This window comes from Hippocampus zosterae, chromosome 18, assembly GCF_025434085.1.
Source record: "Hippocampus zosterae strain Florida chromosome 18, ASM2543408v3, whole genome shotgun sequence".
Classification (NCBI taxonomy): domain Eukaryota; kingdom Metazoa; phylum Chordata; class Actinopteri; order Syngnathiformes; family Syngnathidae; genus Hippocampus; species Hippocampus zosterae.
The window spans coordinates 13,071,384-13,094,173 of record NC_067468.1 but is presented as its reverse complement, the minus strand read 5'-3'; the positions used below and the strand labels follow the sequence as shown (position 1 = coordinate 13,094,173).

At 42.6% G+C, this 22,790-nt stretch overlaps 2 protein-coding genes and 1 long non-coding RNA gene across 6 annotated transcripts; 2 read left to right on the top strand and 1 right to left on the bottom strand.

The window, feature by feature from the left end:
- The first annotated feature begins 108 nt into the window (after positions 1-108).
- Positions 109-4,359, top strand: stard7 (StAR-related lipid transfer (START) domain containing 7). Of its 2 annotated transcripts, XM_052051645.1 has the most exons (8): positions 109-992; positions 1,063-1,226; positions 1,310-1,359; positions 1,816-1,926; positions 2,245-2,327; positions 2,809-2,908; positions 3,054-3,138; positions 3,412-4,359. In XM_052051645.1, the coding sequence occupies exons 1-8, from the start codon at positions 538-540 to the stop codon at positions 3,591-3,593; spliced, it is 1,230 nt and encodes a 409-aa protein (XP_051907605.1). In that variant the 5' UTR covers positions 109-537; the 3' UTR covers positions 3,594-4,359. The 2 variants fall into 2 exon arrangements, with proteins under 2 accessions (XP_051907605.1, XP_051907606.1); XM_052051646.1 differs by lacking the exon at positions 1,816-1,926.
- A 397-nt stretch (positions 4,360-4,756) lies between these two features.
- Positions 4,757-7,861, top strand: LOC127591541 (uncharacterized). 3 transcript variants are annotated; one of them, XR_007959887.1, is made up of 4 exons: positions 4,757-5,233; positions 5,347-5,848; positions 6,640-6,674; positions 6,713-7,861. It is a non-coding gene; the product is annotated as an uncharacterized LOC127591541 (long non-coding RNA). The 3 variants fall into 3 exon arrangements; XR_007959886.1 differs by lacking the exon at positions 4,757-5,233 and having other exon boundaries at positions 5,703-5,775; positions 5,814-5,848; positions 6,640-7,861; XR_007959888.1 differs by lacking the exon at positions 4,757-5,233 and having other exon boundaries at positions 5,703-5,775; positions 6,640-7,861.
- Positions 7,862-17,429: 9,568 nt separating this feature from the next.
- On the bottom strand, positions 17,430-21,663 carry drg1 (developmentally regulated GTP binding protein 1). Its single transcript, XM_052051667.1, has 9 exons — positions 21,478-21,663; positions 20,528-20,651; positions 20,198-20,373; positions 20,036-20,105; positions 19,535-19,704; positions 19,103-19,233; positions 18,541-18,708; positions 18,311-18,433; positions 17,430-17,805 (listed from the first exon to the last, which is right to left on the bottom strand). The coding sequence occupies exons 1-9, from the start codon at positions 21,514-21,516 to the stop codon at positions 17,706-17,708; spliced, it is 1,101 nt and encodes a 366-aa protein (XP_051907627.1). The 5' UTR covers positions 21,517-21,663; the 3' UTR covers positions 17,430-17,705.
- Between the last annotated feature and the right edge of the window lie 1,127 nt (positions 21,664-22,790).

Below are 22,790 nucleotides of genomic sequence, written 5' to 3'. Positions count from 1 at the left end.
AAATGTTATTTGACCAAACGCACATGCTTGTACTCAGACGAACTCCAAATTTGACCAATCACAATCGCCTTATTGTTTAGTCCTGTCCAATCTGCACACATGTTAGAAGGTTGTAAGTCTTTTAACTTCCGGGTAGGCGTGTCTCCGGACGATGGGAAGAGGAGGTCAAATGAGCTGCTAAGGATGCCAAACGTGCAACAATACGCGTCTCTAGGATATGATCACATTTAGAATATTTTAACCTTGGAATCGAGGCTCTTATAATATGTACAAGTGCAGGTAGTAGCACGTTCTATTCAGACCAACCTAAACTCGATAAAGTGTGCAAAAGTCGTGCTAACGTTAGCTGACGCTAAATGTCGCGTGTTCGCCGAGCGATAATGTAATGGACATTTGCGACCTTAAATCTGCCCCAATACTTTTATTGTTAACAATCACCTCGTGCTTATAGATTGAAACATTGACTTGCAACCGCGCTAGCCTAGTTTTGGAGGATTTATCCTGTGCTGGGAGCTCGCGCCACGGTCGTAGCAAGTCATGTTTCACTCTGTGCCCCGCCGTGTCTCCACCGAGGTCAGTGTTAGAACACTCAGGCTTCCGGGGGTCAGATCGTTCCGGCGGGTAGTGCAGGAGGACGACGGCCGAGACTCGGCACAGTGGCTGGGCAGAGCTGTGGGCCTGCTCCTATCCACGCTCCACCGAGTGGGCGTCCTCGCCGGAGAGACCGCCGCGAGATCGGGAAACGGAGGCAAAGGTTTGATGTCTATATTCGCGGACCACTGCGGCTTCGTCACCGGCCAGAGACTGCGGCGTGCGTGTCGGATCGCCGAGCTGTACTCCAATTTATACTCTGAGCGGACCCGATGGACCCTGGTGGGCAGCTTGTGGCGCAGATTCCAGAGCAAGCATCCCTCTCCGGGCAAGCTGATCGCGGCCCTTGCAGGAGTCTTCATGTGGGACAATGAGAAGATTCAAGATGAGGAAATGCACAGGTTTGGAGGCTTTTACTATATGAGTCCGACACCCCAACCAAAGGAAACTCTTTTAATCACATTTGTGCAGATGTGGGCTGGAGCTGCATGCCCTCGAGGCCGTCAAGAGTCTCAACGCACACGCAGGTGCGGCGAGTAGTCGAGCGGAGCCCGGCTGGGAAGTCGTAATGGAGAAGAAGGACTTCCGCGTGTGGAAGCGACCAATCCCCGACAGTCACCTGTACGAGTACCGAGGTCAGCGATAACTAAAGTGGCTCGCGATGCATGTGTGTGCCGTTTGCGCCGTCAACATTCGTTTCTCTTGTGTTTTGTTGCAGTGTTGGGCTCATACACTGACGTCACACCAAGGCAGTTCTTCAATGTGCAGGTACAAAAGTCTTTTTGTATTATCTCATGCGGGTTTGAAATGACCTAATGCCCTGACCCGAGTCCGTGTTAGACATACTCGTTTTCACAATAAAGTAGCACAGATAAGAGGACAAAACAGTATTTGGACACTCAATTTATCAGTCAGTTTTTTATTGACATTAATCTGAATTTTTTTTTAGCCCTTTCATGCACCCTGTAACTTGATAACATGTTAAACTGTCCGCGATAGTCATCCCTGAAAGGGTTAATAATATATGCTTTTATTATTGGACAGTATTTAAGACAGAAAGACTGTTTGTTGTGTTTTCGTAAACCGTATATTGTGTATGCCATGTCGTTTTTGGGAGTCACCTCTTGCACAATCTGTTTGTCACCAAGGCAATGCTAACACACGATGTTATGTACTATAAATAGATCCACACTTGACTGACCATTGCTTTGTCTTTGGCCAAAGTTGGACACAGAGTACAGGAAGAAGTGGGACAGTCTGGTCATCAAACTGGAAGTGGTGGACCGGGACGTCAACACCGGCTCGGAAGTTGTACACTGGGCTACTCACTTTCCTGTTAGTTCCCCTTCACCTTCTTCTCTATTTACTTTCTAAATATAATCTGCTCACTCGGTAACTCGCCCCCCCCCTGCCGAAAAAATACCCTTGAGTTGTGTTTCACTTTTAAGTGCATTTGCATTTCAACTTTGAGAAAGGTTTGTGTCGCATTTATGCAGTGTTCACTTGTTAAAATGTTTTTTGTGCAATAACTATGAAAACACTATTTTAGTATCGGTACATTAAAAAAAAAAGAGCATTTACATTTTGAAAATCACGGTACGGATTATGAACCACAAATATCTTTTTAAAATGAGGCCAACTCTTCCTCCCCAGTATCCAATGTATTCCAGGGACTACGTGTATGTCCGACGCTATGAGGTCAACTGGGAAAGCAACTTGATGATCCTCGTGTCTAGGTAAGAAACCATTTCTAAAGGATACATTATTATGAGGCGGCCCGGTAGCCCAGTGGTTAGCACGTCGGCTTCACAGTGCGGAGGTACCGGGTTCGATTCCAGCTCCGGCCTCCCTGTGTGGAGTTTGCATGTTCTCCCCGGGCTTGCGTGGGTTTTCTCCGGGTGCTCCGGTTTCCTCCCACATTCCAAAAACATGCGTGGCAGGCTGATTGAACACTCGAAATTGTCCCTGGGTGTGAGTGTGAGCGTGGATGGTTGTTCGTTTCTGTGTGCCCTGCGATTGGCTGGCAACCGATTCAGGGTGTCCCCCGCCTACTGCCCGAAGACAGCTGGGATAGGCTCCAGCACCCCCCGCGACCCTAGTGAGGATCAAGCGGTTCCAGAAAATGGATGGATGGACATTATTATGATTACCGCATTTTTTGCACTCAAAGGCGCTATCCATTTGATTGATTTATTGTTTTGTCACTGCGCCCATTAGAGCCGTGCAGCACCCCGGTGTTCCTGAGTGTCAGGATTATGTGAGAGTTCACTCCTATCAATCCAAGATGGTCATCCGTCCCCACAAGTCCTTCGACGAGGTTCGAGTCAAACCTGCCATTTTGCGTCGTTGATATTTTTGTATATAGATTGTATATTTGACATTATACAAAAACGTTGATATTTTCACGTGGCCGAATCCAAAGTCAACTGTCTAAACTACTTCTCGATTGACGATGTCTACAGAATGGATTTGACTACTTGCTCACGTACAGTGACGACCCTCAGACCGCCTTCCCTCGTTACTGCGTCAGCTGGATGGTGTCAAGTGGTGAGCATCTTTATCTCACATCTGTTGTGTTGATGGTATAAAAGTGTCATTTAAAAAATGCTTCTTCTACTTAAGGAGTCTGTGTCATGATATTTTCAGCTTTCCACAGTTAACTATTGGCATATATATATATATGATTGCGTATGGCACGATGGTGGTCAACATTTTTGGTGAAATTGTAGTTATTTTGGTGGCTATTTTTCGCGAAGATGCTTAGCACAGAAAACAAAACCCCCCAAAAAATGACAAATGTGTCTTATCACAAACTGCCAGGCATGCCGGACTTCCTGGAGAAGCTCCACACGGCCGCATTGAAAGCCAAGAACTTGGAGGTCGGCATCCACGACTACGCCGCTGTCATCAAGTCCAACGACAACGTGGGGCGCCAGCAGAACCAGGAGCGCCTCAGCGCAGAGAAGAAACACGCCGGCGGTCCCGGCCAGATGTTCGCTTGACATGGACGAGCACGAGGATGACTTTGCAGATGAAACCCTCCAATGCCTGCTTTGTGGGCGCCATGTGTGTGAAGTTGGTTTGTTTTTTTTTTGGGTAGATGAAGTGGCAAAAAGAGGACATCGGCCAGTGTATGATATGTGGTCCTTCTGACATGAGACGCTCTGGCCCAACATTTGTTGCTGGGCCTTTAATGACATGGTAGTGGACATGCTTTTTGCCGTTTTTCGCAATAGAGTAGAGATTTCTGCACTGATACATGAAGGCCTCAATGGGAGAACACTGGTCTACCCCCCCCCCCCCCTCCCCGTCAGTGTTGCTTTTCGTGCTTCTACGTCCACACACTAAAGAGGGCTTTAAAAACGTGCTAAACCAGTCCTTCCGCAGCAGGGGCGCAGTGTCTTTGAAACAACCGTGGAAATCCTCACGTCCAATGGAACACGTGCACTTGATCGTCCTTGTTTGAGGGGGAAAAACAGCACTTCCGTAATCCGTTCACGTGTCACTTAACAAGCAGGAAAGGTGGGATGGAAGTGAACTTCAAGGCAAAAAGGTTAGGCCATTTCAACTTAATTTTTTTTTAGTTGAACTAAGATTTCACACTGTGCTTTTCCACATGATGACTTCATCTCTGACTGGAACGAAATGAGAGGCGCAATTCATGTGATACTCCGTTGTTCTGCTGTTTGTCCTGTGATGAATGTACAAATAACTCGCCGCTTTGAAATAATTAATAAAACGTTTACAGCCTGGCAATGGGTCAGAAAAGGCTTTTTTCTTTTTTTAACTTCAAGTAGCATCAACATTGCTGTGTTTGTGTGGTATCGCGCGCAGAGATTCCTCCTGTTGTTTACTAAGCCCTCAGTGTGGCGTTTTGAAATTGGGTGATGAATTTTCCACACTTGTGTGCAAAGTCCAACGATCACTTATCAATATATCTATCTATCTGTCTATCTGTCCTCCCGTCGATCCATCTATGCATCTATCTTGAGCCAAAAAAACAACTGTGTATAGTAAGGCATTTTGGATGAATTTTTTAGCCAAAAAACAAAGATGAAAAGTAAGGCGTTTTTAGCCAAAAAAACCCCCGACCAAGTATAGTGAGGCGTTTTTCGCCGAAAACATTGACCATGTATAAGGAAGGCGTTTTTAGCTGGAAAAAAAAAGGACCATGTATAGTAAGGTGTTTTTAGCCGAAAAAAAGGACCATGTATAGTAAGGCGTTTTTAGCCGAAAAAAACGACCATTTATAGTAAAGCGTTTTTGGACGAAATTTTTAGCCGACAAAAACGACCATGTATAGTAAGGCGTTTTTAGCTGAAAAAAAAGGACCATGTATAGTAAGGCGTTTTTAGCTGAAAAAAAAGGACCATGTATAGTAAGGCGTTTTTTGCCGAAAAAAACGACCATGTATAGGAAGCCGTTTTTAGCCGAAATAAACGGCCATTTATAGTAAGGCGTTTTTAGCCAAAAAAAACGACCATGTATAGTAAGGCGTTTTTAGCCGAAAAAAAGGACCATGTATAGTAAGCCGTTTTTAGCCGAAAAAAACGGCCACGTATAGTAAGGCGTTTTTAGGCGAAAAAAACGACCATGTATAGTAAGGCGTTTTTAGCCGAAAAAAACGACCATGTATAGTAAGGTGTTTTTAGCCGAAAAAAAGGACCATGTATAGTAAGCCGTTTTTAGCCGGAAAAAAACGGCCATGTATAGTAAGGCGTTTTTAGCCGAAAAAAACGACCATGTATAGTTAAGGCGTTTTTAGCCGAAAAAAACGACCATGTATAGTAAGGCGTTTTTAGCCGAAAAAAACGACCATGCATAGTAAGCCGTTTTTGGACGAAATTTTTAGCCGACAAAAACGACCATGTATAGTAAGGCGTTTTTAGCCGACAAAAACGGCCATGTATAGTAAGGCGTTTTTAGCGGGAAAAAAAGGACCATGTATAGTAAGGCGTTTTTAGCCGAAAAAAATGACCATGTATGGTAAGGCGTTTTTAGCCGAAAAAAACGACCATGCATAGTAAGCTGTTTTTAGCGGGAAAAAAAGGACCATGTGTAGTAAGGCGTTTTTAGCCGAAAAAAACGACCATGCATAGTAAGCCGTTTTTGGACGAAATTTTTAGCCGACAAAAACGACCATGTATAGTAAGGCGTTTTTAGCCGAAAAAACGACCATGTATAGTAAGCCGTTTTTAGCCGAAAAAAACGACCATGTATAGTAAGGCGTTTTTAGCCGAAAAAACGACCATGTATAGTAAGGCGTTTTTATCGGAAACAAAAGGACCATGTATAGTAAGGCGTTTTTAGCCGAAAAAAACGACCATGTATAGTAAGGCGTTTTTAGCCGAAAAAAACGACCATGTATAGTAAGGCGTTTTTAGCCGAAAAAAACGACCATGCATAGTAAGCCGTTTTTGGACGAAATTTTTAGCCGACAAAAACGACCATGTATAGTAAGGCGTTTTTAGCCGACAAAAACGGCCATGTATAGTAAGGCGTTTTTAGCGGAAAAAAAAGGACCATGTATAGTAAGGCGTTTTTAGCCGAAAAAAATGACCATGTATAGTAAGGCGTTTTTAGCCGACAAAAACGACCATGTATAGTACGGCGTTTTTAGCCGAAAAAAACTACCATGCATAGTAAGCCGTTTTTAGCGGGGAAAAAAAGGACCATGTGTAGTAAGGCGTTTTTAGCCGAAAAAAACGACCATGCATAGTAAGCCGTTTTTGGACGAAATTTTTAGCCGACAAAAACGACCATGTATAGTAAGGCGTTTTTAGCCGACAAAAACGGCCATGTATAGTAAGGCGTTTTTAGCGGGAAAAAAAGGACCATGTCTAGTAAGGCGTTTTTAGCCGAAAAAAATGACCATGTACAGTATAGTAAGGCGTTTTTAGCCGAAAAAAACGACCATGCATAGTAAGCCGTTTTTAGCGGGAAAAAAAGGACCATGTGTAGTAAGGCGTTTTTAGCCGAAAAAAACGACCATGCATAGTAAGCCGTCTTTGGACGAAATTTTTAGCCGACAAAAACGACCATGTATAGTAAGGCGTTTTTAGCCGAAAAAACGACCATGTATAGTAAGCCGTTTTTAGCCGAAAAAAACGACCATGTATAGTAAGGCGTTTTTAGCCGAAAAAACGACCATGTATAGTAAGGCGTTTTTATCGGAAAAAAAAGGACCATGTATAGTAAGGCGTTTTTAGCCGAAAAAAACGACCATGTATAGTAAGGCGTTTTTAGCGGGAAAAAAAGGACCATGTATAGTAAGGCGTTTTTAGCCGAAAAAAATGACCATGTATGGTAAGGCGTTTTTAGCCGAAAAAAACGACCATGCATAGTAAGCCGTTTTTGGACGAAATTTTTAGCCGACAAAAATGACCATGTATAGTAAGGCGTTTTTAGCCGACAAAAACGACCATGTATAGTACGGCGTTTTTAGCCGAAAAAAACTACCATGCATAGTAAGCCGTTTTTAGCGGGGAAAAAAAGGACCATGTGTAGTAAGGCGTTTTTAGCCGAAAAAAACGACCATGCATAGTAAGCCGTTTTTGGACGAAATTTTTAGCCGACAAAAACGACCATGTATAGTAAGGCGTTTTTAGCCGACAAAAACGGCCATGTATAGTAAGGCGTTTTTAGCGGGAAAAAAAGGACCATGTATAGTAAGGCGTTTTTAGCCGAAAAAAACGACCATGTATAGTAAGGCGTTTTTAGCCGAAAAAAACGACCATGCATAGTAAGCCGTTTTTGGACGAAATTTTTAGCCGACAAAAACGACCATGTATAGTAAGGCGTTTTTAGCGGGAAAAAAAGGACCATGTCTAGTAAGGCGTTTTTAGCCGAAAAAAATGACCATGTATAGTAAGGCGTTTTTAGCCGAAAAAAACGACCATGCATAGTAAGCCGTTTTTAGCGGGAAAAAAAGGACCATGTGTAGTAAGGCGTTTTTAGCCGAAAAAAACGACCATGCATAGTAAGCCGTTTTTGGACGAAATTTTTAGCCGACAAAAACGACCATGTATAGTAAGGCGTTTTTAGCCGAAAAAACGACCATGTATAGTAAGCCGTTTTTAGCCGAAAAAAACGACCATGTATAGTAAGGCGTTTTTAGCCGAAAAAACGACCATGTATAGTAAGGCGTTTTTATCGGAAAAAAAAGGACCATGTATAGTAAGGCGTTTTTAGCCGAAAAAAACGACCATGTATAGTAGGCGTTTTTAGCCGAAAAAAACGACCATGCATAGTAAGCCGTTTTTGGACGAAATTTTTAGCCGACAAAAACTACCATGTATAGTAAGGCGTTTTTAGCCGACAAAAACGGCCATGTATAGTAAGGCGTTTTTAGCGGAAAAAAAGGACCATGTATAGTAAGGCGTTTTTAGCCGAAAAAAATGACCATGTATAGTAAGGCGTTTTTAGCCGACAAAAACGACCATGTATAGTACGGCGTTTTTAGCCGAAAAAAACGACCATGCATAGTAAGCCGTTTTTAGCGGGAAAAAAAGGACCATGTGTAGTAAGGCGTTTTTAGCCGAAAAAAACGACCATGCATAGTAAGCCGTTTTTGGACGAAATTTTTAGCCGACAAAAACGACCATGTATAGTAAGGCGTTTTTAGCCGACAAAAACGGCCATGTATAGTAAGGCGTTTTTAGCGGAAAAAAAAGGACCATGTATAGTAAGGCGTTTTTAGCCAAAAAAAATGACCATGTATAGTAAGGCGTTTTTAGCCGACAAAAACGACCATGCATAGTAAGCCGGTTTTGGACGAAATTTTTAGCCGACAAAAACGACCATGTATAGTAAGGCGTTTTTAGCCGACAAAAACGGCCATGTATAGTAAGGCGTTTTTAGCGGAAAAAAAGGACCATGTATAGTAAGGCGTTTTTAGCCATGTATAGGTCGTTTTTTTCGGCTAAAAACGGCTTACTATACGTGGCGGTTTTTTTCGGCTCAAAACGCCTTACTATACATGGTCGTTTTTTTCGGCTAAAAACGTCTTACTATACATGGTCGTTTTTTTTGGCTAAAAACGCCTTACTATGCATGGTTGTTTTTTTCCGCTAAAAACGCCTTACTTTACATGGCGGTTATTTTCGGCTCAAAACGCCTTACTATACATGGCCGTTTTTTCGGCTAAAAAACGCCTTACTATACATGGCGGTTTTTTTCCGCTAAAAACGCCTTACTACACATGGTCCTTTTTTTCCCGCTAAAAACGGCTTACTATGCATGGTCGTTTTTTTCGGCTAAAAACACCTTACTATACATGGTCGTTTTTTTCGGCTAAAAACGGCTTACTATACATGGTCCTTTTTTTTCCGCTAAAAACGCCTTACTATACATGGTCGTTTTTTTTCGACTAAAAACACCTTACTATACATGGTCCTTTTTTCCGATAAAAACGCCTTACTATACATGGTCGTTTTTTCGGCTAAAAACGCCTTACTATACATGGTCGTTTTTTTCGGCTAAAAACGGCTTACTATACATGGTCCTTTTTTTTCCGCTAAAAACGCCTTACTATACTGTACATGGTCGTTTTTTTCGACTAAAAACGCCTTACTATACATGGTCCTTTTTTTCCGCTAAAAACGCCTTACTATACATGGTTGTTTTTTTCGGCTAAAAACGCCTTACTATACATGGTCGTTTTTGTCGGCTAAAAACGCCTTACTATATATGGTCGTTTTTTTTCGGCTAAAAACGGCTTACTATACATGGTCGTTTTTTTCGGCTAAAAACGCCTTACTATACATGGTCGTTTTTTTCGGCTAAAAACGGCTTACTATACATGGTCGTTTTTTTCGGCTAAAAACGCCTTACTATACATGGCCGTTTTTGTCGGCTAAAAACGCCTTACTATACATGGTCGTTTATTTCGGCTAAAAATTTCGTCCAAAAACGGCTTACTATGCATGGTCGTTTTTTCGGCTAAAAACGCCTTACTATACATGGTCGTTTATTTCGGCTAAAAATTTCGTCCAAAAACGGCTTACTATGCATGGTCGTTTTTTCGGCTAAAAACGCCTTACTATACATGGTCGTTTTTTTCGGCTAAAAACGCCTTACTATACATGGTCCTTTTTTTTCCGCAAAAAACGCCTTACTATACATGGTCGTTTTTGTCGGCTAAAAACGCCTTACTATACATGGTCGTTTTTGTCGGCTAAAAACGCCTTACTATACATGGTCGTTTTTTTCGGCTAAAAACGCCTTACTATACATGGTCGTTTTTGTCGGCTAAAAACGCCTTACTATACATGGTCGTTTTTGTCGGCTAAAAACGCCTTACTATACATGGTCGTTTTTGTCGGCTAAAAATTTCGTCCAAAAACGCCTTACTATACATGGTCGTTTTTGTCGGCTAAAAACGCCTTACTATACATGGCCGTTTTTTTCGGCTAAAAACGCCTTACTATACATGGTCCTTTTTTTCGGCTAAAAACGCCTTACTATACATGGTCCTTTTTTTTCCGCTAAAAACTCCTTACTATACATGGTCGTTTTTGTCGGCTAAAAACGCCTTACTATACATGGTCGTTTTTGTCGGCTAAAAACGCCTTACTATACATGGTCGTTTTTTTTCGGCTAAAAATGCCTTACTATACATGGTCCTTTTTTTCGGCTAAAAACGCCTTACTATACATGGTCCTTTTTTTCGGCTAAAAACGCCTTACTATACATGGTCCTTTTTTTTCCGCTAAAAACTCCTTACTATACATGGTCGTTTTTGTCGGCTAAAAACGCCTTACTATACATGGCCGTTTTTGTCGGCTAAAAACGCCTTGCCATACATGGTCGTTTTTGTCGGCTAAAAATTTCGTCCAAAAACGCCTTACTATACATGGTCGTTTTTTTGGCTAAAAACGCCTTACTATACATGGTGGTTTTTTTTCAGCTAAAAACGCCTTACTATACTTTGTCGTTTTTTTTGGGGGGGGGGGGGGGCTAAAAACGCCTTGCGATACAAAAAATGACTTGAATAAGCCTTACTTATCAAGGAAAGAATGGATATGGTTGCAACCTCTGGGGGATTGAACACCCATACGCTAGTTTGGAACATGGTTTCTCTACCCGAGGGCCACACCACCACACAACTTCAAGCTTGTTTTGTGTTTTCTTCAATAAAGCTGCAAATGGTGGTTAAAGAAAGATGTGACCTTGTTGCAAATACTGGGAATCGAACACCCGACCGCTGGATTAGGGACTGCAGCTTTCTACCACTGAGGTACACTCACCACAATGAACCTTTGGGTTGTTTTGTGTTTTCCCTCAAATACGTTGTATGTAGTGGTTAAAGAGTAGACATTGTTGCAACAACCCGGTATTGAACACTCAACCTCTGGTGTGGCACTCCATCACTCTACCACTGAGCCAAAGCACCACATAGAACAGTGGAGTTGTGTTTTTAATAATACAATACATGCTGAGATAGATGCTGAGATAGATGCTGAGAGAGAGAGAGAGAGAGAGAGAGAGAGAGAGAGAGAGAGAGAGAGAGAGAGAGAGAGAGAGAGAGAGAGAGAGAGAGAGAGAGAGAGAGAAAGCAAGAGAGAGAGAGAGAGAGAGAGAGAGAGAGAGAGAGAGAGCTTTATTAATCATGGTTGTTTCTTTCATTACGTTACATGGTCGTTTTTTTCAGCTAAAAACGCCTTACTATACATGGTCGGGTTTTTTTCGGTTAAAAATGCCTTACTATACATGGCCGTTTTTTTCGGCTAAAAACGCCCTACTATACATGGTCGTTTTTGTCGGCTAAAAATTTTGTCCAAAACACCTTACTATACATGGTCGTTTTTTTCGGGCCAAAAACGCCTTACTATATACTATGTCGTTTTTTTTCGTGCCAAAAACGCCTTACTATACACAGTCGTTTTTTTCAGTCAAAAATGCCTTACTACATGGTCGTTTTTTTCGGCAAAAAATTTCATCCAAAAACGCCTTACTATAAATGTCGTTTTTTTCGGTCAAAAACTACTTACTGTATATGGTCATTTACATGGTTGTTTTTTTCGGCTAAAAACGCCTTACTGTACATCGTTGGTTTTTTTCGGCTAAAAATGACTAAAAACGCCTTACAATACATGGTCATTTTTTTTCAGCAAAAAATTTCGTCCAAAAACACCTTACAGTACATGGTCGTTTTTTTCGGCAAAAAACTACTTACTATATACACATTACCTGCAACATAGTATGGCAGTAGCAATGGTGAAGTCAGTTAACTCAACGTGTAAACACTTAAACTCGACAAAACTTCAATCAAATAACAATACACAAGGCAATGTGGACTCACAATAAATCACGAAACTAATCAAGCACACCACAGACTAGAAATATAAAAACAAAGTAAAAATAAAATTATTTCTAAAATATACATGAACACGGACCCTCAACGAGATGCGACTTCGCAATGTGACTTGTTGGTAGCTCTGTCTGACCTCCGGCGTGAAACTGGCCCCATACTGTGTGCTGTTGCGTCACTTCCGTCATAATTTAATAAACTTCCTGTATCATTCCGTTATCGATAGATAGATGGATGGATGGATAAACTAGATAGCTCTATACATACATCAATCGAATCTATCGCGATAGAGAGAGAGAGATATATGTAAGTATGCACCTTGTTCATGACCAGGAGTGATTAGCCTTTAGTTTATTCAAAACAGCTGCCCTAGTGCATCTTAATGGGATAATGTGCGCAAAGCTTGTATTCCCTGTCTGGAGTCTGGAATAAAGGTCAAGACAGGCAGAGCACGCACTGACTTCAAGCATTGTGCGCTTGAATAATGGTAATAGTCTTCCATTGTGACAGAAGAGAGACATGAAAGCACTAGTGCGATTTTCCAAGTTTCTGTGGCAATGTTAAAAATGTACTTTTACCCTATGAAAGATAGTAAGGCTGAAGTTTGATTGACACCATCCGAGTGTAATTTTGCAGCCGACTGCACTGCGTCAAAATAACACCTCTTTGTAATATTTTGACTCTCATTTGCCTGCGGGTTGTGCATTGCCATAGTCATAAATATTTTTACATCTCCGTCAGTATAAGATATCCTTTATTCGTCCCACACTGGGGAAATTTACAGCCTCCAGCAGCAAGAATGTATGTAGAAAGAAGAAAGAGAAAAAAACAACAAACATCTTTCAATTAAATGCAATATGAACACAAAATGGATAAATCGCAGTACTATTTACAATTTTCCTTCACATCATTTAATTATTATTATTATTATGATTGTTATTTTTTATTCATCAGCCTATCAATGTAATACCGAATATCCAATATTTTAATATACTAATATTCATATCGATAGATTATGTATAGATTGCTAGAGTGTTTATAATAATGCTCTGGTTTAATGTGGTAATTCATATTGTATTCTGTCCATTAGAATGCACCAAGGACAAAAACAAAACAAAACACTGTCCATTCCATGTGAACTCCCTTCATACTCGGGCTTCTCCATTTTACGAGGTCAAAATAGTGCTGCGAAAAAGAAGTCATGAAAATAGACACCGGCATCTTAAATAAAAGCAGATTACTTTAGCATTCATGAAGCTCCAAGTGAAGCTTCATACACATCCAACAAATTGTGCATCATCTAACAAGTGAAGTACAGTAATAACATCGGATCATCTCCATAAGCGCACACGTTGCCTTGTACGTCTCATTACGCAACGTCTGGTGGCTTTGATTGATATCTCTGCTAACAGCGTTCATAAAACGACCCCTCCCGGTTTCTCTTATTATCCGTATGGTCGAGGCACTTAGTCTAATTGAGACACTTGACAAATCTGCCGTGTTGTCTCTGGGCCCCATAGTCATCATTTAAAGACACGGGATGTTTGGATGATATTTATTACAGGCAAATGAAACAGTCTTGGAATTCGAAAAAAAAAAAAGTCCTACGGTGGTGTCAAGAAGAACATTAAGAGGTTCTTTTTGGATGCGGCAAGTGCTCGCAAGGCTCCAAAGTGCTTGGCACAACCATGGACAGAGACCCACTGCATGGTTAGATCAAGCACAATGGTGCCCCGGGCAGGCAAAATGATTCAAAGGGAGGAAGAAAAACAGCCCATCATCTCAACAGGAGCTCAGAGAGAGAGAAACAAGAGTAAATATTGGCAACGGCCTGAGTTAGGTTTGAAGATAAAAGAAAAGTCAAAGTGTGACGTTCAAGTGTGAATGGAGAAGACAAACTCTGTCCGAAAAATAAACCAATGGAATTGAAGAAAAAAAACCACTTAGTAGTTACAGATATATTGATGTTTTAATGTAAGTTCCGAAAGGTTACCTTGGCTCCATTTTGAGTCACACACAAGAAAGTGAATAAAGACAATCATTACTAAAACATGGTTTTTGCTTTTTTTGTTATTATTAATATTAATATTCCAATTGTATACTTGATTTTAATGATCTACAATCAAACTGAGAATTTCATTCATTCTATTTCTCATTAATGCACCAAAAACATGTTGAGGGGTCAAAAAGTGACCAAGGTGTATCTGTTGGGCACAAAAATTGCAATAAACTTCAAATGATTTAAAAACAAATCTAAATATAATGAAACTGAGAAAATAACAATCATAGCTATTTTTTTTCCAATACAAAATATTTCATCAAGTCAACTTAGCCACCACAATGGTCACTGTGCCCCACCCCGCCGACCCCCCTGTATGCATCACCAATGGTTAAAAAAAGAGACTTTTTTAAAAACGAGTCATTTTGACTGACAACTTCTTGTGAGGATGGCAAAAAAAAAAAACATAAATGTTGCTAGGTACTGAATCATTTTGGGCTGCAGAATATTTTTTAAAAAGAGAAAAATCTTGGACTTCGGTTGCAGCTCACTGCGGTTAAAAAAAAAAAAAAAAAGCGGGGCTCCACCCTTCTTGCGGACAAACTGCGTCAAACCCCACCCACGCCCCATCCGTCGCCTCTTGGCGGTCATGGCGACTTTGCCAAAAAAAAAAAAAAATCGTGGAAAAATCGGATATTTTTTTCCGCCCCTTAAATTGATTCCCAAGCCCGTCAATTGACTTCCACGTTAGACAAGCGAGGTCGCGAAGATGTCGGCGTCAGACATTTTCCTTACTAACTTTGTTAAACGACAATCTTGTTACCTTCCGTTGAGCGTTTCTCTTCTCCTGCAGGGACCTTTTTGGCGAAACGATCCGAAACCTTGCGATGGTGGTGACCCAATGATAAAAATGGAAGGACTTTGGTGATGATACGGAGGGATGGATGGATGGATGATGTTTTCATGGATGATTGTGAGACTGAACTATGAATCCTTACCAAGTGGCTTTCCAGATCCTGTAAAAAATGAGGGATTCATTACAAAACAAAAGAATGACTTTTTACACCCATCGTGTGGGAAGGGGTGGCGGGGGGGAAGACCCACCTTTTTCCATTGGAAGGACGCTCGTGAAGGTGACCACCGCCGCCGCCGTGCTGCTGGCAATTGTTGAGAAGATGTTTCCAGGTTGCTTGACTGGAGCCAGACTGTCCCGACTGCGTCCTCGGCACCCTTCAAGTCACCATCGCTTTTGCGCCCCTCCTTCCAAGCTAAAGGAGGGGTCAGCGATGTTCTCCTCTCGGGATAGGTGCGCTGCCAAGGGGTGCTGCTACACCCTACCATTGGACATGAGATGATGATGATGATTGGGGTGGGGGGGGGGGGGGTGTTTTTTTTTTTTTTTGAGGAGGAGGGTTCCAATTCCGCATTTTATAAATATTAATACAGAAGGCCTCCCTCCGCGCCAGCCCTCCCTAAATGGTTAGTTTCTTTAATTTTGTTAGTGAGGGTGGTGGGGGGGTGGGGGTGGTAGGAGTGCTTTATTCACTAAATGGCTTTTATTAGTGGCTGGTCTTCAACTCTTTCATTAGCTAAAGTGCTGCTATAATTTACAGGGGATGGGGGAGAGAAACGGCGGGCGAGGCGGGGTGGGGGTGAGGCGGGGTGGAGGGGGGGGTGTATTGGAGGCCGCGGCTGATCGGCGAGGATGGCGGACGGCCGACTGGAAAGTCCTTCAAATGCTTGGATTCATACTTGCTAAAAAAAACATCTGTAACATCTGTAAGCACATTTCGAAAAGCCGCAGCACGGTGGAGCAACTGGTGAGCATGTTCGGCTCACGCTTGAGGAGTCGTGGGTTCAAATCTGGCCTCCAGCCATGCATTCACAAGAGTGTGAATGGTTGTTTGTCGATGTGTGCCCTGTGAATGGCTGGTAAGCAGTTCAGGGTGTACTTTTTGTACAAGGGGCGGGGTGGTGGTGGGGGGGGGGCTGGGATAGGCTCGATACGATTTGTTTTTTCAAAATAGTTGCTGCCTAAAATGGCTTCTATTTGGGGAAACTTTTTCAATGTTTCCGTGTTTCCTAACACTGTAGGATATTAGCCTTCGATACGCTGGCACAGTCCATTGTGAAGCAAGAAATGGCCACTCCTCTTCTTGCACCACATCGCCAACGATGCAAAGCACGCCCCGACTCTTGATGAAACGCTTTTCCACGCATGTGCGTGCGCCCAATGGCGTCTTGTTAGTTGTGAACATCTGCTGCATGATGTCCCCAAACTGCGTCGGGAGTGAATGAACTGATTAACCTGAGTGGCTGTCCAGACCGGCGAGGGAGAGAAAAGGGGGGTTGTAGCGATGGAGGAGGGGGGGGGGCACCGGGCTGAATAAGTGCCTTCATCATCAATGTCCCGTAAATCACCGAGCTGGACAGGCCTTTAAAATGAGAATCCTACCCGCACCCCCACCCACCCGTCTTCCCTGAGCCAAACTCGAGTGGTTGTGATGATGCGGCGAGGCCTTTGCATTACAAGCAAACGCTCATATATAATCTACTGCGATAGCGCGTTGGGTTCGCTGATGCAACATTTTTCCCATTTCCAAAAGGAGAGCTGAATTAAAGAGTAGCAAGACAGATGCCACTTTAACGAATAAACTTCAGATGTTCTTCTAGTAAGCCTTTCCTGACGTTCTTGCAGTCGCATCTTAGTGCCCAAGTCATGGTTTGCGGAAAGATTCCACGACATCAGACGGATATATTTTTAAGTTGGGGAAAGGGTATGAAGGTATTTCCAAGACATGAAAGAGATGGATGATGTCTTCCCCCCCCCCCCTCTTGCCCAAAAGACAAAAAAAATGGTCGGAGGAAGGGGGTGGGGGGCAACAAGCTGACAGTAAGGCATTGCAGGAGTTTCTGGCAAGTACTGGATGTTTACTGACAGCAATCTCCTATTTACTTCTTGTGTCTCTGCTTTAAAGTGGCAAGATGCTAGCCCTATCACATAAAAATAAAAAATATAAAATTGGGGCCATAATTCCAAAAGAACACCTACAGTGAAGCCTCATACTTTTGGGCTGCTTTTCTTCAGCTGGAACTTAAGGGGCAGGAATTAAGAACAGTCACTGTTAGCCAAAAAATCTTAGCAAAACATGTCAGAAAGCCTACTAGAACACCTGAACTTTATTTGGGGTTAAAACAAGGCACTTTTGGGCGGATGTTGTGTACGGACTTCTATTTAACCTGAGTTTAACGTTAATTGATTCATTCTGACCACAGGCACATCCGCAGTTATGAGGTGCACACGATTCGAAGTTATATTTACTTACCGTCTCAATTTTTGTTACAATTACATTGGACAGGATATTGGTCACAATAAATGTTAAAATATTTCATTCTAAAATTCTGGAAATTGGAAAGACGTGTATAGACTTTATCTCTGGGTGGGTAGCTGGGTAGGTAGGTAGGGTTTGAAAAATAGGCGTGCTAGGTAGATGTGGTTGAAGAAATAAGAGTCAATTTCTTTCGAAGTTGTGACTTTTTTTTTTTAATTGTTTGATATTTTGTTTCCATTTCAATGCAAGCATGAACCAATATTCAATATGAACTAATCATGGTGTTGAAGTGTTTCCATGTGACATGTACATCCATGTCATCCATTTTAAAATAAGACAATAGTGACACGCATACGACACAGAAGCTGGATCGTGTCTGCCTTTGTGATACTGGAGCCATGCACTTGATGCCACACAGATTTTTTTTTCATCGAATATATATATATATATATATATTCTCGTCTTCCCTGTATTACTTCTTCACCAACTGGATAACATCCTCGTCTTCCATCACGTGGTCCTTGCCCACCTTTTGAGGGTTGTGTTTGACAGACGATCCCCACACGAGCGCGCTGGAAAGAAGTTGATCGCAACAAATGAATCACGTGGGAGGGATGGCAAGAAGTAAACGACAGCAAACGACAGCCCCTCGGTGGCACAAAAGACTCTCTCCTAATGTGCTGTGACACCGCTTGGCCTCCGCCGCCTCCCCGGAGGATCGCTAATGCTCGGCAGCACTCATGTATTGACTGATGGATGATGACCCGGGCGCTCCCATTTGGAGACGGACCCCCCGATCCAAAACGCTCGCAGTTAATATGTCTCTGCGCGTAAAGTGGCCGGCGGCTCTAACTGGTTAAATGGACTCTTTTAGAGGACGGTGATTCCTGGTTAGTGGTTACTTCGGGACTAGATCATGCCTATATTTCACATAGAGCTTTGAATCCTTTTTTTTTGTATGAATAGGATGAAAAGAGACAATTAGACTCAATCTTGCCAACGATGCACGAAAATCCTAATTTCACCAAAACCTCAAATACCACTGAATAAAAGACAATGGAGTGCTCCAAAACTCACTATTTTAATTCCTTGATGAGGTTCTTGTGAATCTTCAAGCAGAAGTCCTCCACAGCAGTGTGTTGGTCGGGCAGGACGACGGGAGACGTGTAATCGGGGAGCTGGCCTTTGGGTTTGGTGTAGCTGCGCCAAGTCAACACATCATCACATCTCAGGTCAGGCAAAGATGAAACGATATGAAAAAAAAATTACATCTATACACCATCCGCAGTCTTCCGGCGCAGACTTACATCCGCACGAGCTTGAGGTAGTCCCACATTTTCTCCAGCAGGTCGTCGAAATTCCAGCGGTGGTGGGCCGAGATGGGCACGCAGTGCGGCACCTTGTAGATGACGTCGAGCTCCTCGATGGAGATCTGGTCAATTTTGTTCAGCACGTAAATGCAAGGGATGTAGACGCTGTTGGGAACGCAGACAACCGTCACTCTGGGCCCAGCATACTGATGACTGATCAGAATTGTGTCCAAAACGACTAAACACACATTTTTGTCTGGCCTTTTGGTCTTGTGATTGGATCTAAAAAAAACATTTCAACCACAAAGATGTTCACAATTTGTAAAAAAAATTAATAAAACCCTTAACCCACACATGATAACTATACATATAATTGCAGTGTGGCCTATGGTGGACCGCGTGTTCTCCACCCTCTTGTAAAAGATTAGACCTGAATCCCTTTAGGACAACGTCCAACGCGCACGGCCAGCGTCAATGAAGCGAGACGTCTGCCGAGTGGCCACGCCCCACAAGAGAACGGCAAAAGAAAGCCGGCGGCGGCGAGCCGTCCCCGTCTCACCGATTTCCCTCCACCACGTCGATGAGGTCATCCGCCGTGGCATCGCTGCGGAGGGTGATGTCGGCATTGTGGATCTTGTACTCGGACAGGATGGTCTTCACCGTGTCGCCGTCGAGCTCGCTTTGCGCACACTGGAGAGCAGAGCGCGCACACACACACACACACACACACACTGTACCGTGCTGCATTGAAGAAAATGCTATTCATCATCACCGTCTGAAAATTGTGGCCCAGAATACCTTTTTTTTCTCTCAAAAATCACAAAAACCTGAACGAAATTCTAACTAGATTATGTTAATGATTTCAGTTCATGTAGATATGAACAGAGAAGAATGATTTAGGGCATTGTTCTAAGAAGCTGTCGACATGCAAGATCAATTTAAATGTCCACTCGAGAGCGAGACTGATAAATACACCGAAGTGGACACTTACAGTGGCGGTAAAGTTGATGCCGCCTTTGTCCTTCTTCTTGAAGCCGATGTTGGGCGGCTGCTTGTTCAGTCGGATGCCAAAGCCCTCCAGCTCGTGTTCTATTAGTCTCTTGTGCAAGAGAGGCTTCAGCACGTCGAGCACGATCAGGATGAGGTTGCAAGTTCGAGCCACTGGTGCAGAGAGTGGGGGGAAACAGTGATGCAGGAAAGCAAGTTTGAACTATCAACCGGAAAAAAAAAGATGGCAGACTGCAGCAGTTGCAACGAATGGCCATCTTGTCTCGTGTGGTCTTATGGGTTGTCACGTGAGTAGACTACTAGAACGGCATCTGAACTCATCTAGGAGCTGCAAGCGAACTATAGTTAACTCAAACCACCAGGGCGGCTATACATGCGAGCAAACTAAAAACGAAAACAATTCATCTTAATAAAAAATACACTGCCATAATGTCTCACCATTTATCTGACACACTGTGCGAACAAGTTGGTGTTTTGGTGTTACCTGCAATAACTTGTCTGCCTCTGCCTTTGCCATCTTTGGCCCCTTCGATGATTCCAGGGAGATCCAAAAGCTTTCAGGTAACAGAGAGACAAACTCAAAATAAAATCACCTATTGAAAACTGTCCATAGCTGCTCATCAGTTTTATTTGTCTTTTCATGTACCTGGATTTTGGCCCCTTTGTAGCGAATGACTCCCGGTACCGTCGTGAGGGTGGTGAACTCGTAGGCGGCGACCTCAGAGTAGACCCCCGCCAGGTTGCTCAGTAATGTCGACTTCCCCACTGAGGGAAAACCCACAAAGCCAACGCGGGCGTCGCCAGTTTTGGCGACGTCAAAACCTGAAAATAGAGACATAACATCGGAAAGTGACCATGTGGATATTCTAAATGTTGTCAACTATGTTGAATTGGATCCATTTAATGTTTTTGTTTTAATCCTGTCCCTACTTCAGTCATATGTGATTAAACGCCATATCAATTCCATACTTGTTACCTTCTCCGGTGCCGCCACCGCTGCCTCCCTTTGGCGTGATGAGCTCCCGCCTTAGTTTGGCCAGACGTGCTTTGAGCAGGCCCAAGTGGTGAGCGGTGGCCTTGTTCCGCTGCGTCCTGGCCATCTACAACAAAGCATAGCAAGAATAGAAGCGCCAGCCCCCGTGAGGTCTCTAATGCCTGACAACAGTGGTACAAGCATAAGATTAGCATGAATATAAATTTCCAGAAAAGACTGAAATTGCTCATCTTAAATTGTCATCTTTGAACAAACAATATGTTAGAATCACACATTATTTTACATGGTGTTATTTTTTTATTGTATTCTTATTTAATGTCATTAATTTAATGTCATATAATACTGATTTCATGATTTTACTACTGCGTTGTATATAATTATTTGGGGGGCACCTTGGTGTCAGTAAACTACGATGAAGTGAAGGCAGGAGCTTCATCTAGATAGCCCGTACCCCGTCAAATCGGAACAGAATTGCTTTGCCACCATCTCGTGGCATTGACAGGAAATGTTGAAACTTTTTTTTGGGGGGGGGGGGGCAATTACTGGTAAGATTTTTGCTATCCGCAGTATGGCTCGGTTCGTAACCGCCGTAGATGTACGAGTAACTTGAGTTGAGTAGAAGGTATGTTTGTTAAAAGCTCTATTTGTTGTTATTTGGAGTATTCAACCAAAGTAGCAGATCCCGCTAGCGGTGCAGCATCGAGCAAACAATTGACAGGTAGAATACATTAAAATGAACGATAACGCAAAAACTTAACGATAAACGTTAACAGGCAGAGAGAAAAGACAAAAGGCAGTCGTTAAAGAGCGACGTCATGAAACATACGGAACATCTGTGTAAACGCGGCTAAATTCTGCTAGCATTCCAAGCTAGCCGTTAGCTACAACGGGACTGTTGATTCCGCGAGTGCCACGTTTCCTTCCACAATTACCTCATTTTCAATCTCTGCTATTTTGGCGAGTATGCTCATGATGACCGAAGTTTGTGTCACAGTCCCGTCTTCACGATAAACGTTGGAGAAATGACAGAACAAACGTGGCTACACTTTAAAAAGGTCTGCGACTAGTGCTTTGCTACCACGCCGGTGTCGGTGCACACTTCCTGGCGCAGAATCTCGCGAGATTTCCAGATGGTGTACGGTTTCAGGCCTGCGTTTTGACTCGCAGGATGACCATATATTTCGTTTTAATGTAATACTACAAATAAGTCAAATCAGGATACATATTTAGTCTAAGGGTCGAAAAAAATGTATTATATATTAAAGAAGAAATTGGAAACGGGCGCTATTATACGAGCCACTACACTATTATTGACTCTATTGAATGGGTGCATACAAAAATACACCTATTTCTGTAATATACATTCTTATAAGTCATATATTTCCTCTCCCGACAGCTGTCATGGCGTTAGCAGATGTGATAATAATGCGTTGCGTTGTGTGAATTGAAATCAAACGCAAACCAAAATTGGTTATCAGCCACGTTTATCATTTCTGCTCTTGAGTACACCTCAGCAAAACCATTTCCTGTAAAAATAAATGTAATTTGAATGACGATGTCATTGGAAAAACAAAAACAGGTCCATAAGTACATTCTGTGAAGAACCTCGCAGATTTCATATTTCATACTCAATAAATATGTATGTACTCCATTCTGATGAGTCTAACACCACATGCTTGGTATGCTGAATCTGTTTGTGCCCAGATCCCTGTTGCTGTTCATTATTACACTGTAGTAGCTGTGCTTGTCCTCATCAAAATATACAAAAATAGTACTTTTCTATAAGGTAGATACGGTATTCAGCAAGTTACTTCTGCATCACCTGTCGTCTAGCTGAGCGTGAGGAGCACACGAAGGAAGAAGGAGGACATGGAAGTGAAACACAGCAAGACGAGATTCATTATTACTGAGTTTGTGACAGCTGTACTGTATAGATATGTAACTTTAGCTCTTGTAACAAAAACGGGGCGGGGTAGGGGGCTTGAGGGGGACTTTGTTTCCATTCATCCACCCTTGCCATCACTCAAAATCTTCTTTCATTAGAATCACCAAACATCAGTCATGAATGAAGTGCATTGATTAATACAATTTTGTGCAGTCAGAGACAAATGCATTCACTTTGGCGGGAGGATTTTGACTAACTACTGCTGTACATGCGCACTAATAACCGGACCACGTTTGTGAATTTCTTCCTCTCTTTTTCGATCAAAGGGTGTTTATCCATCTGCAACGCGGTTCGGGGTCG

What these genes read in the sequence shown, in the direction of transcription:
- stard7 (XM_052051645.1), top strand. Translation starts at nt 538, where the DNA reads ATGTTTCACTCTGTGCCCCGCCGTGTCTCCACCGAGGTCAGTGTTAGA. An exon ending in TCACCTGTACGAGTACCGAG is followed by an intron (nt 1,227 to 1,309) that starts GTCAGCGATAAC and finishes GTTTTGTTGCAG; the next exon opens with TGTTGGGCTCATACACTGAC. An exon ending in GGCAGTTCTTCAATGTGCAG is followed by an intron (nt 1,360 to 1,815) that starts GTACAAAAGTCT and finishes CTTTGGCCAAAG; the next exon opens with TTGGACACAGAGTACAGGAA.
- drg1 (XM_052051667.1), bottom strand. Translation starts at nt 21,516, where the DNA reads ATGAGCATACTCGCCAAAATAGCAGAGATTGAAAATGAG. An exon ending in ACAAAGGGGCCAAAATCCAG is followed by an intron (nt 20,106 to 20,197) that starts GTACATGAAAAG and finishes GTTACCTGAAAG; the next exon opens with CTTTTGGATCTCCCTGGAAT. An exon ending in TACCTCAAGCTCGTGCGGAT is followed by an intron (nt 18,434 to 18,540) that starts GTAAGTCTGCGC and finishes GACTTGGCGCAG; the next exon opens with CTACACCAAACCCAAAGGCC.